General features: G+C 44.2%; 1 protein-coding gene across 1 annotated transcript in view; it reads right to left on the reverse strand.

The window, feature by feature from the left end:
• Nucleotides 1-12353: 12353 nt before the first annotated feature.
• The window catches only part of Pla2g4d (phospholipase A2 group IVD), a 21964-nt gene continuing 21091 nt past the window's right edge, over nt 12354-13226 (reverse strand). The window contains exon 20 of the mRNA XM_028766845.1: nt 12354-12580. Coding sequence (XP_028622678.1) covers nt 12354-12580 — 227 coding nt within the window. The remainder of the gene's footprint in view (nt 12581-13226) is intronic.

Below are 13226 nucleotides of genomic sequence, written 5' to 3' on the forward strand. Positions count from 1 at the left end.
TAGCCCCCAGAAGTGTAAGAAATAAATGTATTCCTAAATTACTTGATTGCGGATATTAAGTTCGAGCAACAGAAAACAGACTAAGTTGAGCAAGCTTGTATAACCAACCAGTACACTGATCAAAACAGAATACTTCCCCCAAACCAGAAACATCCCTGGGCTTCCTTCTATCCTGGCTCCTCTGAGCCCCTAAGGCACAGCATGCTGAGTTCCTATATCACAGTGAGCTTGATGTAGCTTCGGGAAGCTAATGTTAAACGCAATCAGTCAGTATTAGTCTTGTAAGCCTGACTGCTTGCACTCAGCATTGTGTTCCTGCAATCCATCCACATGCTGAGTGTGAGACACAGTGTTTATTTCCCTAGCTACTTAGTATCTCTTTGCACAAGTATACTAGCTCCTGTTTATCTGTTACAGTTGATGGGCTTCCCTGCTGAGGAGAGCACAATTCCAAGCGCTACTTGGATGATGTGAGGCTTCATCTAGGTATTTTATGACTTTGATTAAGTCCTCCTTTGAGTATGTATGTAAACACTGCTTACAAACTAATATATAAGATTGCGACATGAGTCTGAGGATATATTGTAGGACGGGAGAGATGGCTCAGTGATTTTAAGAGCACCTGTTCTTGCAGAGTACCCAAGTTCAGTTTCCAGCACCCACATGGTGTCTTGCAGCAATCTGTAACTCTGGTCCCAGGGAGTGGATGACTTTTATAACTTCTCAGCCATCAGGCATGCACATGGTACACAGACATATATGCAGACAAAATACTTTTACACATAAAATAAAAAATGAAAGGGGCATAGGGAAGGCTCACAGAGAGATGTATGTGTTCTGTTCTCTTGAAGCCCACTATTACCAAGGGTCTGTCAAGCAAATTCCCTAGAGTCACTTTGAAAGGACAAATAAACCCCATTTGTCTCCATTTAAGGACCAGGCCTGATTTGAAAAAAAAAAAAAAAAAGGCTGCAAGGCACCAGAAACAAAGTCATAAACCCCCTCCCAAAGAACAGTCTAGGGACAACCACAAAGACGGAGAAATACCTTATCTCAGAATGAGTCATCTGTGCTGGGAAGCCCTATTTCATCCTATGGGTAAATGTTCGTGACATAGGAATACAGACCACTCACCATCTGTGACCTCCTAGCACTCACCAGTGAAATTTTAGGTTACCTAATCCTTCTAAAAAATTCCCCTGGATTTCTATAAGAAGGCCTGAGCACCTTTGTCTGGGTCTCCATTTTGGAGAATGGTTGATCCCCTCATGCTGGATGTTTCTGCAGAATATATGCTCTTTGTCTTTGCATACTATCTGAATCTGGGGTCTTCCTTCAGCGATTTTCGGACCCTTACAACTTCACAACATAGCACACTTTGTAACATGTGGTAGGCCTGTTGAACTGAAATTTTCATTGCTAGCTGAGTTGAAAGTGCCCAGGTGTTGCTAAAATTCCTTCCCGGGGGGAGATATAACCAATACCTACTTCTCCTAAAACTAAAATTACAAGGGCAAACCAAGGCATGGTTCTGTCAAGATTTGCTCTGGGGAATGACGCTGTTCTGGGTTACTTGGACAACTGAAAGAGACACACTGCAGGGTGAGTTTACAGCTTTGCTGGTGGCAGGGGGATCTGCCTCTCAAGGTCTGAACTTCGAACAGCTGCCCAAAAGGATGTTTATTGATTGTTACACAAAAGTTGTTTGTTGGATAAAACAAGTTCCTCATCCCAAAGCCCCTAATCTAATCTATATGTCTCCTGAAGGAAAACATCACATCCTTACAACAGTGTGTGAGATCATCTGTGCACAACCTGCAGCATTCAATAATGCAAGACATTCCAGGTGTGCCAGGACTATCTCATGACCAAAGTCATGCAAAGGGTGTAAAGCCCCTTCAGAAAAACAACTCTATAGATAATAATAATAATAATAATAACAACAACAATAATAACAATAATAATAATAAACAAGCACAGTTTTCTACAATGATTTCTTCAAGGTCAAAGTACTTCTGGAAAACAACCATTTCATTCTAATGTTTACCGTAGATTATAATGATTCTACTAGATTTCCTGCTATAGGGAACCAATAGTTTGTTGGGCTTCCTTACAGAATGCAGGTGAGGGGTTATTTACATGTGTGTGAAGGCTCTCCCCTCAAAAAAACAGCACCTAGAGAGCCTTACCCAATAAGGCTGAGGGTGTCCTCTTAGCCACACAGATGGTACTCTCTGCCCTCATTCTTCATGGGCCTACATACTCTAGCTGCTCTGGGAAGCCTCGTGCAATTAACCAGAGTTACAGCAAACAGAGGGATACTCAGGAGAGGGTCTTGTGACTCCTCCCTCTATGAGGGGAGTTAAATAGTCAAAAGGCCCAGCTATAATAAGCAATTTGCAAGGGACACAGCTGATGGTGGCCACTTGGCTCTGAGGATAGTTACACACAATACCAGAATATAATCTTCACCTGAAAAAAATAAGCTTTTATTTTTTAAAAGATTTGCTTATTTATTTATAGAGTTATTTATGTAACTCTACCTAGCCTGGAGCTCACTGTGTAGACCAGGCTGGCCTCAAACTCAGAAAACAGCTCGCCTCTGCCTCTCTAGTGCTGGGATAAATTAGGTGCCACCACACCTGACTATTATGTTCATGTTATGTACATGAATATCCTACTTGCCTGCATTGCGTGTGCCTGTTTCCTATGGAAGCCAGAAAAAGGCACCAAATCCCTAAACCTGGAGTAAAATCGTAAGCTGCCATGTGAGTGCTAAGAACTGAGCACAGTCCTCTGGAGGAACAAGTGGTCTTAACTACTGGCTCAGTGCTGCAGCCCTGAAGGGTTATCATTCATGGGCACAAGGTACTCCATTCCCATAAAGCCGCATCAAATCACTACACAAGTACTTACTTAGAATTTCAAAATAACAACTATTGGGTTGAGGGTTCAGCTCAGTGTCAGATGTTTGTCTAGCATGTGTGAGGGATTGGGTTCCAACCTCAGCCTGAAAAAAAAAATCTGAGAAAAAGAATGGCAACCTCCACTTATCAAGCACCTGCTGAGAAAAAAGGAATTATGCCAGATGCTTCAGCTTCACCTATGATATTTTCTGTGAAAGACCATTATCTCCTTTTAAAGGTGAGTAAAGAGTCTTAAATGTTCAATAATTGGGTCCTCAGAGATAGCTCAGCAGTTAAGAGCACTGACTGGTTTTCAAGGGACCTGGATTTAATTCCCAGAGCACCCACATGATGGCTTACAGCCACTTTTAACTTTAGTTCCAGGGGATCTGACGCCATCTTCTGGCCTCCTTGGGCATTGCACACAAATGGAGCATAGCTATACATGCAAGCAAAATATACATACACATAAAAAACGTCAATCATCATCTCAAGGTACACCCCAGCATTTTAACTCCAACCTCAGTCTCTCATTTGCTTTCTTCTACAGGCTGTGCCTCTCTCTAATTATGGCATCCTTGGGGTTCATCTTCATATGACAGCTCTTTTCCCAAGAGGGATAGACTCAGTGGTGGGCTTTCATCTTCTCCTGAGCTCTGCTGGGAGGCAAATACTTGTAGCTTCTCTCCCTCTGCCCATCCCACAGGGATCCATGGTCTTTTCTCAACTGGTACAGCTAATACATCTGACTGCCAACAGCCATGTGTGGTTTTTCTTCATCTTTAACCAGGTAGCAGCAGGTCACCCAGTCCTCTGTCCATCAGCTCCTGCTCACTGCTCAGTGCTGGTATTAGGTAGGATGGCTAACTTGTCCCCATGTTCAAGACCTTCTCCAGACAAATTCTCTAAAATGCTCGTAAATTCTCTCATATTAACAAACCATTCTGTGTTGAGCAAGCTCACTCTCCCTTAACCTTGAGCAAATCAGGACCAGGTTGCACCACAGACCCAGCTGTCCTAGATTTTATGAGGTAATGATAAATGCTTGAGTCCTGGCTCCTGACAGATTGGCCAATCCAGTGATTGACAGTGTTCATATCTGGGATTAAGGATTATTTGTCATAACTGTGGAAATGGGTTTTGGCAGCACATAGGATGGCCAAATATGAGCTGAAGGCAGGCGGCCTAGATTTAGATCCTGGTTCCTCCCTTAATGGTTCTGGAGCCTGGAGCCACCTGTCACCTCAGAAAATAACTCTTACCTCCCTAGGCTGTTGTGAAAACTAAATGAGAAAATCAAATGTGTAGCATCTCACTGGTTATGCTCAGTAGACGGCAGCCGTCACTTCAGTTGTTGCTGACGCATGGAGCTGAGAAGTCGTTATTCCCAAAGCCCCGTGCTGTCCTCCAGCTGTTGTTATGAAGTGTTTCATAAATACAATGAAAGGTAAACTGTGAGGAAGAATGAAATGGCCACCTCCCATCTGGCTTGGCTGAACGCATTGCCCACACTTCCAAAGCTCCTCCATGCCTTTCTCGCTGCAACCTTTCCTATCAGGGTAACAACACCTCTGAAATGGATGCTTAACTCTTAAAACTTTTTACACGTATTTCTTTTGTGAGCATGTGTAGCACGACACATGTGTAGAGGTCAGAAGGCAACTTGGAGAAGTCAGTTCTCTCCTTCCACAAAGTGGGTTCTGAGGCTCGAAGGCCAGGCCTGGTGGCAAAGCACCTTCATCCACTGAGCCATCTTGCTGGCCCACTTCGGTTTTCCATATGTTTACTACATATATGTAACCTGTAAAGAGTATTTTGCTAAGTTTGGGGTATTTGATTAGTTAACCTAAATGAAACTGTATAGGACTTATTTACTTTTTCATTCGACACTATTTGTGAGACTGATTCGTGTCAGTGTGTGAGATCATAGTTTATTCATTTTCCTTATTTTTTTCTTGGCTGCATGACAATCATGTATTGATTTCTCTATCTTATTAAGATGTATATGATTTTTAAGATGTATAAGTTTATGTGCACTGCATGCATGCAGGGGCCTGAGGAGACCCAAAGACAGCATCAGACTCCCTGGAACTGGAGTTACAGACAGTTGTAAGCCGCTATATGGGTGATGGAAATTAAACCCGTGTCTTTTGCTCTCTAAACCAGTGAGACATCTCTCCAGCCTCTTCATTCCTTGGTTAACGGACATTTGAATTTGTGCTAGCTTTTCTACTAATGTAGTAATGGTGCTTTTTATAGTCTTACCCTCATCCCTATACAGGTCACTACATGGTATCAGTCTAATACCAAAGGTCTTCGTTGATTCCTCAGTGTTAAAAACCTGCTGGGTACTCTGACTTTCCAGCTCCTCAGAATTTTGAGTCCAGCACACTTAGGCCATGAAATTCTTTTCTTCCATTTTAAACTAGAATTTCTTCTCTTTCTTTCTTTCTTTCTTTCTTTCTTTCTTTCTTTCTTTCTTCCTTCCTTCCTTCTTCCTTTCTTTCTTCCTTTTTTCTTTCTCTCTTTCTTTTTTAACCTACTGGACAGTCTAGCTTAGAGTAATCGAGTTCAGTGGTTTTTCTGCGTGTCACTTGAAGAAGGAGGGGAGGAAGAAAAAGAGGAATAGAGGGCAATGCCCCAGTCTCAGAGTCCACTCTATAGACACAGTCAGTGTAAATGACGTACTTCAGACCATCTCTGTCTTCCCACTGTCCTTAGACAGGATTTTTGCTTCTCAGGCTCAGATGGTAGAAGTAGAAGTCACTTCTGCCTCATACAGACTCAGGTTCAAATTCAGTCTGAATGTACCTCCTCACCCTAAGAAAGTCTGGCTGTGAAGGTCATCTGTTCATCACTGAGCCAATCTTTGTGGCTAAGGGAGTATCTTTGATTGGCCAGGCCCCAGCTGCAGGCTCATCACTTGATTTGAATTAGACTTAATCAAGACCCCAAGCTTGTGAGCTCAGTGAGAATAGAAAAACATTTCCTAGAAAAACTTGAGTGCCTATTCCTAAAAGAAGGGTAACAGCCACAGCTTGAAACAGTGAGTATCCACTGTGTCCAGACTTGCTGAGCTGCCTGGACAAGGCACTTCATCTTCCCTGGGAGTTTTGCTTCTGTTTGGTTTTAGTTCAGTGTAGCCCAAGCTGGCCTCAAATTCATTACGTAGCCAAAGGTGACTCTGACTTTCTGATTCTCCTCCCAGAGTCTCCCAAGTGCTAGGATTACAGGTATGTATCACCACACATAGATTATACACTTCTGATAGTTAAATCCAGGATGCGGTGCATGCTACGCAAGCATTCTACCAACCGGGCTACATCCCCAGCCCCAAGTGTGTGTTTCTCTGTCTGTGGATGAGAATGGTATTCCAAGGGTCTCTGACATTATGCCTGGGGTTGTACCTGTAATGTTTTCCTCCTCTTTGCTACTTCCCTGCCTTGTAACACTACACCTGGACCAATCTCTTCAAAGATTCATACATCAACATTGCCTTTCCAGCCCAGCAGGGCATTTCCTGGGTCTAACCTCAGGAATACTCACTGTGCTTCTGAGAGCACCTCTGAACATAGTGGTCTTCTCAGATACCCTGTCTTTCCCCAGGCAGCTCACTGGACCACAGATGCTCACGCTCACAGGTCAGGAGTCTTCCCAGAGCCCTCACTCTTCTTTCTACTGCACTTTCTTTAAAATAGTGGTCTTCTATGAAGCTCAGGCAACTTGCAGCCTCCTGTCATAACTCCTTGATTTCAGAGGGCCAGCTAAGTCAAGCCTCAGATCCTGCCCCAGGGAAGCTAAATGAGACAGACGAGCCATCACCAAGAAAGAAGGCAGTGGGGACTGGAGAGATGACTCAGCAGTTAAGAGAACTGGCTGCTGTTCCAAAGGACCTGGGTTCAATTCCTAGTGCCCACATGGCTCACAATTGTCTGTAATTCCACTTCCAGGGAATCTAACACCCTCACCCAGACATCCAGGGGATCTAACACCCTCACACAGACATGCAGATAGGCAGAGCACCAGTGTACATAAAAATAAATAAATCAAAAGGAGAGAAAGAAAGAAAGAAAGAAAGAAAGAAAGAAAGAAAGAAAGAAAGAAAGAAAGAAAGAGGTGATCACTTGGGAGACAAAGGTAGGAGTGAGTTCCAGCCAGGTCTGTATAGCAAGACTCTATCTTAAACAGGACAAATTAAAACCAACCAAAAGAAGGGAGGAGGAGGAAGAGAAGAAGGAGGAAGATGAACTGATGAAGGTAGTATCCATCCCAACCTTGTTCCTGAACCTTAAGAAAACAAATCTAAGACCTCTTTCTCCAATATGGCAGGATTTGTTTTCCCTAATGTGCATTGGTGTTAGCTGGTGTTCCACAGAATCACAGAATCAACAGGATGTGTATGTGTTGGGGGTTGAACCCGGGGTGTGGCAGGCATTCTACCAATTGAGCTACATCCCCAGCCCCACGTGTCTGCTCCTTTGTGGATAAGAGTGATACTCTGAGGGTTCCTGGCCTCACAGAAGTTAAATGAGACCCAGGAGCTGTCATATTCTGAGAATGTCCCTTAGCAATTTTGGGGATTAGTTCCAGGACCTCCCTAGATCCACAGATGTTCCAGCCTCTTAAACAAAAGGACCAGTGTTTGCATAAAACTTACACAATCTTCCCATATAGTTTAAATCATCTCTAGATAATTTGTAATTCTTAATACAATGAAAATGACATATAGAATTGCTATGCTGTATATTTGACAATAATGACAAGAAAGAATCTGTTATGCACAGATGCAATTGTTTTTCTGCATAGTTTCATTGGGCTATGGATAGGCTCTGCGGGGGGGGGGTAGGAAGAGAGAGAGAGAGAGAGAGAGAGAGCAAGAAAAACAGAAATAATTGGGGGAAATTGTTTCACACCATTGAGGAAGCTTGATGAGTCCAAAATTTGATGGAAGAGGTCAGCAGGAATTCCCAGGGAAGATTTGCTGTCTGAATCCAAAAGCAGCGACATCAGAATCCCTGCCTGCTTAAGTCATCCTATTAAGACCTTCAAGTGACTGTATGAGGCCCACCCACAGGATGAAAAGGAATCTGTTGCATCCATATATTAATTTCTATGTAAATCTCATTTTAAAAAGAAAGTCAGAGAAACCCTTAGAGCACTGTTTGAATATGTTTCTAGCACTGGGGCCCAATGCTGACAATGTTAACCACCACAGATACCATGCCATATCAGGGTATGTAAATCTCCAAGTTAAGGGCTTGTGATGGTTTGAATATGGTTGGTCCACAGAGTGGCACGATTAGGAGGTGTGGCCTTGTTAGAGAAAGTGTGTCACTGTGGGCGTGGGCAATGAGACCCTCCTCCTAACCACCTGGGAGCCAGTCTTCTCCTAGCTGCCTTCTGCGGGAGATGTAGAATTCCCAGCTCCTCCTGCACCATGCCTGCTCCCACCTTGAAGATAATGGACTGAACCTCTTTGAACCTGTAAGCCAGCCCCAATTAAATGTTGTCCTTATAAGAGTTGCTTTGGTCTTGGTGTCTGTTCACAGCAGTAAAGCCCTAGCTACGACAGGGCTTTTGATAAATTCTGAGATTGAAATTTTATCAAGAATTACTTTCTTGGTTTTTTTTTTTTTTGGTCTTTTAGTTGATAATTTTTTTAAAGTTTTCTGACACAATGCCTTATTAACATATATTTATAACTTGCTCAGGAAAAAGAAGATACTACCAGTCTAGTCATTTTTTTGCCTGCCATCCCCATGGGCAGAGCAGAGGGCAGAACTGGGATATGCTGGGACATCCTGCTGGGCTTCATGTCTCTGCTTGTCTTCTCTGGTCCTCCTGAGGAGCCCATGGGCTGCGAGATGAGCAATGTACCTTGAGATCTGTGGGTAGGGCTGATGCCTGCTGCTGTCAGTCCTCACCAGATTGAGAAGGACGAACAGCAGGGGAGACAAAGGTGCATGCATGCTCATGTGCCAGATATGGTAGTGGTCTCAGTCTGCCTCAGGCTGCTTGTTCTGTGACCTCACCTCAGCTCTCTCTGACCTTTTCCAGGTCTCTGAATGGATGGAGCCTTTGCTCACTCTATGCCCCTCTTACACTCAAGAGCCTGGGAGCCTGGAGGTGCCTGAACCTTAGGGCAAAGATATCTTGCAGTCTACCATGTCTTCCTGGGACTCTAGGCCACTGCTACAGAATGCATCTACAGCTTGAGGGAATGGCTCCCCACACTCCCCTTACCTTACTCAAGTTGGTAACACATTTGAAGGTACTTAGGACCACCAGACTTATTAGGATGGCTCCCAGGACTGTGTCTGAAGAGTCCAAGCAGACCTTCAGGAAAGCACTGGCTTGGCCTGGATGTCTGAACAGTACCTTTAATCTTTGGTTCCTGCAGTCTGTCAAGGTCAATGACCCCGGGAAACAGACACACATCCAAACATGACATTTATGGCATCCATGGCACTCTTAGAGATTAATTCTTAGTGACTGAGGCAGAGACCAGACCTCACCTTGTATGAGGTTAGTTCCCCACAAGCAGGATGTGTTACACAAAATGCACTGTGTTCCCAAAGACACAGAGCTAAGTACTGCTTGAGAGTCTGGGACCACTTCCTGGTCCTCTTACCCACTTTCAAGTTTAGTGAGTGTCTGTTCGGTTATGTTTTGTTTTAGCTTAACATTCTTAAAAAGATTTTATGTGTATAAGTGTTCATCTGCATATGTGTGTGTATGTGTGTGTGTGCGCATGTGTGCGTGCACCATGTGAATGCCTGCTGTCTGTGGAGGCCAGAACAGATCGTTAGATCCCCTAGAACTAGAGTTGCAGATGGCTATGAGTTGCTATGTGAGTGCTGGGAATCAAACCTGGGTCCTCTGCAAATGCAGTTTTCTGAACTGCTAAGCTCTTTCTCCGGGCCCTTAGACATTTTGTGTTAGATCCATCCATCCATCCATCCATCCATCCATCCATCCATCCATCCATCCATCCATCGATACATCCACTGTAAGTGAATATTCACATGCCACAGGTCAGAGGACAACTTTTATGAAGTTGTTTTTCTCCTACCATGTGGGTCCAAGGGATGGAACTCAGGTTGTTGTCTTGGAAGCAGGCACTTTTACCTGCTGAGCATCTTATCAGCCCTGTTTATTTGTTCATTTTTTGGTTTGGGTTTTGTTATATTGAAACAGGGTCATGCTATGTAGACTTGGCTGGCTTGGAGCTCCCTTTGTAGACCAGGCTGACCTTGAACTTTTAGAGATCCACTTGCCTCGGTGCTAGAACTGTTGTTATGTATCACCATGCCCAGATTCCTGGTAGGTTTTTTACCTTCTTTGTTTTTGTTTTGTTTCATTTTTGAGGCAGTGTCTTACTGTGTAGCCCAAGCTGACCTACAACTTGCAGTCCTCCTGTCTCAGATTCATGAGCGCTGGGAAGACAGATATGTACCACCATCCTTGTCTGTATTTAGTGATCTTGAGAGAGTTGCTTAATCCACTGATGCTTACCAGCCAAAGCCCACTAGGAACCTTCCCGGTAGTTGACAAATTTCATTAGTAATTTTACCCAAGGAGACAGCACACATGAGAAACTGGAGAGTGTGTCAGTAGAGGCAAGGGTGGGGCTTATTGAAGGATTTGGGCTTGTGAGAGGTGATTTTTTAAGGGAATATTCAAGGTAGCAAAGGTTTGCCCTGGTTGGGTGCTGTCAGCAGAGGGACAGTTATACTAGTGTGTATCTTTATAACTTTTATCTAGGAGGTAGTGAGTGAAGTCATGAGTGGTAAGGAAGCTGCCATCTCTCATGAGCAGATATCAGCTAACATTAGTCAAACTTGTGACAATCTTGACTCTTCCATGCTCAGACATCTTATGGAATGGTCTTCCCTTGTCTTGTTCTGTACTGTTGCATGGTAACTGTTGTCACTAGCTCTCTGTGAAAGTACTGTGGTCACAAGAGGATAAGAGCCATGGGGGAAGCTTCCAGCACTCAGAGACAGGAGCTGGTTTTCTTCCTCTCTCATTCCTGAATCTCACCACTGAGAGCTTGGAGATGGTAACACCACCTAACACAACAGACCATGGTGAGAATGAGAGGCACAGCACACAGTGCCCACATAAAACAAAACACAATGCCCATACACTCCACCAGCACTGTGGCTTGGAAAAGCAAGTTTATGATATTATGAGGAAAGCAAATCAAAGCCAGATACAGAAGAGGTAGATGAGGGAAGACCTTGAGCATGGACTTCAGCTGAGGGCAATCCATGAGCTGAAGTCTCTTCTCAAGTTCCCACTTTGTCTCCTACCTCAAGCCAATGGAGCCATAGTGTGTGTGTGTGTGTGTGTGTGTGTGTGTGTGTGTGTGTGTGTGTGTAGGAGACAGAAAAAGATATGATAGCAATACACATGAAGAATTCTATGGCATAGTCAATGCAAGGGTGGTCAACATCCAAAACTCAGTAAATGTAAGGCATGTGGTAGAATATAGGGAAGACTCACATGCTGGCACATGCCTTTAATCCCAGCACTCGCAAAGGCACAGGCAGGCAGACCTCTGTGGTCTATATAGTGAGGTCCAGGCCAGCCAGGAACGAGAGCGAGACTATGATCGTCTATCAGGGATATGATGCCCTCTTCTGGCATGCGGGTGTACAAGCAGGCAAAGCAACTTGTACATTAAATAAATAAAAATAAACAACAAAACATAAAAATAAAAACAAACCCACATGAGTATCCCAAGAGACACAAAAATTACATGACAACATTCAATACCTTTTTATGGTATAAACAACAACAACAACAAAACCACTCAACAAACAGAACAGAACAGTTTCAAAATCCAAAGCCACTTAAGACTGAACAGCAAAACAGTAGGAAGCCTTGATGCTTTCCTTTCATTCAAAGGATTTTAAAAAAAGGACGGCTGTTCTTGCCGTGTCTGTTGAACACAATGTCCAGGATGCTAGTCAGGGAAATTCAGTCAGAAAAAAAAAAAAAAAAAAAAACCACATTGAATCAGGAAGGAGGAAGTAAGACCATCTCTTTCATAGATGGCAAGATCCATAACTGAATACCCTAAAGAGTCCACCAGAAAGTATTTAAGCTGGTACATTTAAGATTGCAGGATTCAAGTTCAAACTACAAAAACTAAAATTTCCATAAGCATGGAACAGCCTGCTGTGGTCAGGTGTCTTATGTACTACTGGTCATGGGAGGTTTTCAACTCCTCTCAGACCAGCTGGAAACACAGGGGAGAATGGAGGGTGGGTACAGCCTCTCTGGGCAGTGAGACTAGCTGCATTGGAAGCCCAGGACTTGGAGAGCTGGGAGCTCCATCCAGAGGTACCATGGCTGTGCCTAGCTGCAGGCTAAGTTAACCCCTTGGAAGTTGTAGGGTCATAGTGTGGTCTTCAGAACCTTAGAGACCCCTGAGAAGCCTCACATCTTCACTCCCAATGGCCTGGTCTCTGAAGCCCTCCGTTTCAGAACTGTCTTCAGGGCCTGCAGGATAGTGCCTTGGTTGTTCCGAACGTTATAGTCAGAGAGCCGAAGCAACCGGTCGAAATCTTCGTTCTTGTAGGTCAGGTTGTACAGGAAATAGGGGGATGTAACCCCTGTGAGATTCACCTGCCCATCCTTGAGCTCGTCAGGGCCACGCCGGACACCTGCCAAGGAGAGGAGAGTCAGGAGCAGGACCCGGAGGCTTCCATAGGCATGCAAGACTGTCTCTCAGCCAGGCCTTGAGGAAGCTGAGCCCCACAGAAGGGGTCCTTGCTTTTCCCTTCAGCCAGAAATAGAAATGTGGATGATAAGAAACAATTTTGAGGTAAGAGGAGTTGGGTCACCTCTACGCTCCTACAACACATCCCATAGTTGAGACAGCTCATGGGACTGCTCCATGACTTCTTGGAGAGCTAGGAACTGAGAATGAGGACCATTGAGATTAACGAATGGATTCTTAAAGTTCCTGGTGGGAACAAAGAGAGGATTTTCTTTAGAATTCCAAGACCCAGGCCCACCGTGTTAAGAACATACTGAAAGCTCCATAGGTAACTAAGATCTGGCTACTTGGGAAGCTGAGGCAGGATTATAAATCCAAAGCATTATCTACAGACAGAGATCATGGACAGCCTGGACATTTAAAATACAGGCTGGGGATGTAGCTCCTGAGCTCTTGCTAGTGTGTGGAAGAACTTAGATTTAATATCCAGTACAAGAAAGAGAGAGAGAGAGAGAGAGAGAGAGAGAGAGAGAGAGGAAGGAGGAAGAGGAGGAAGAGGAGAAGGGAAGGAGAGAGGGAGAGAGGGAGGG

The sequence above is a fragment of the Grammomys surdaster genome, unplaced genomic scaffold, assembly GCF_004785775.1.
Source record: "Grammomys surdaster isolate TR1022 unplaced genomic scaffold, NIH_TR_1.0 170, whole genome shotgun sequence".
NCBI lineage: Eukaryota > Metazoa > Chordata > Mammalia > Rodentia > Muridae > Grammomys > Grammomys surdaster.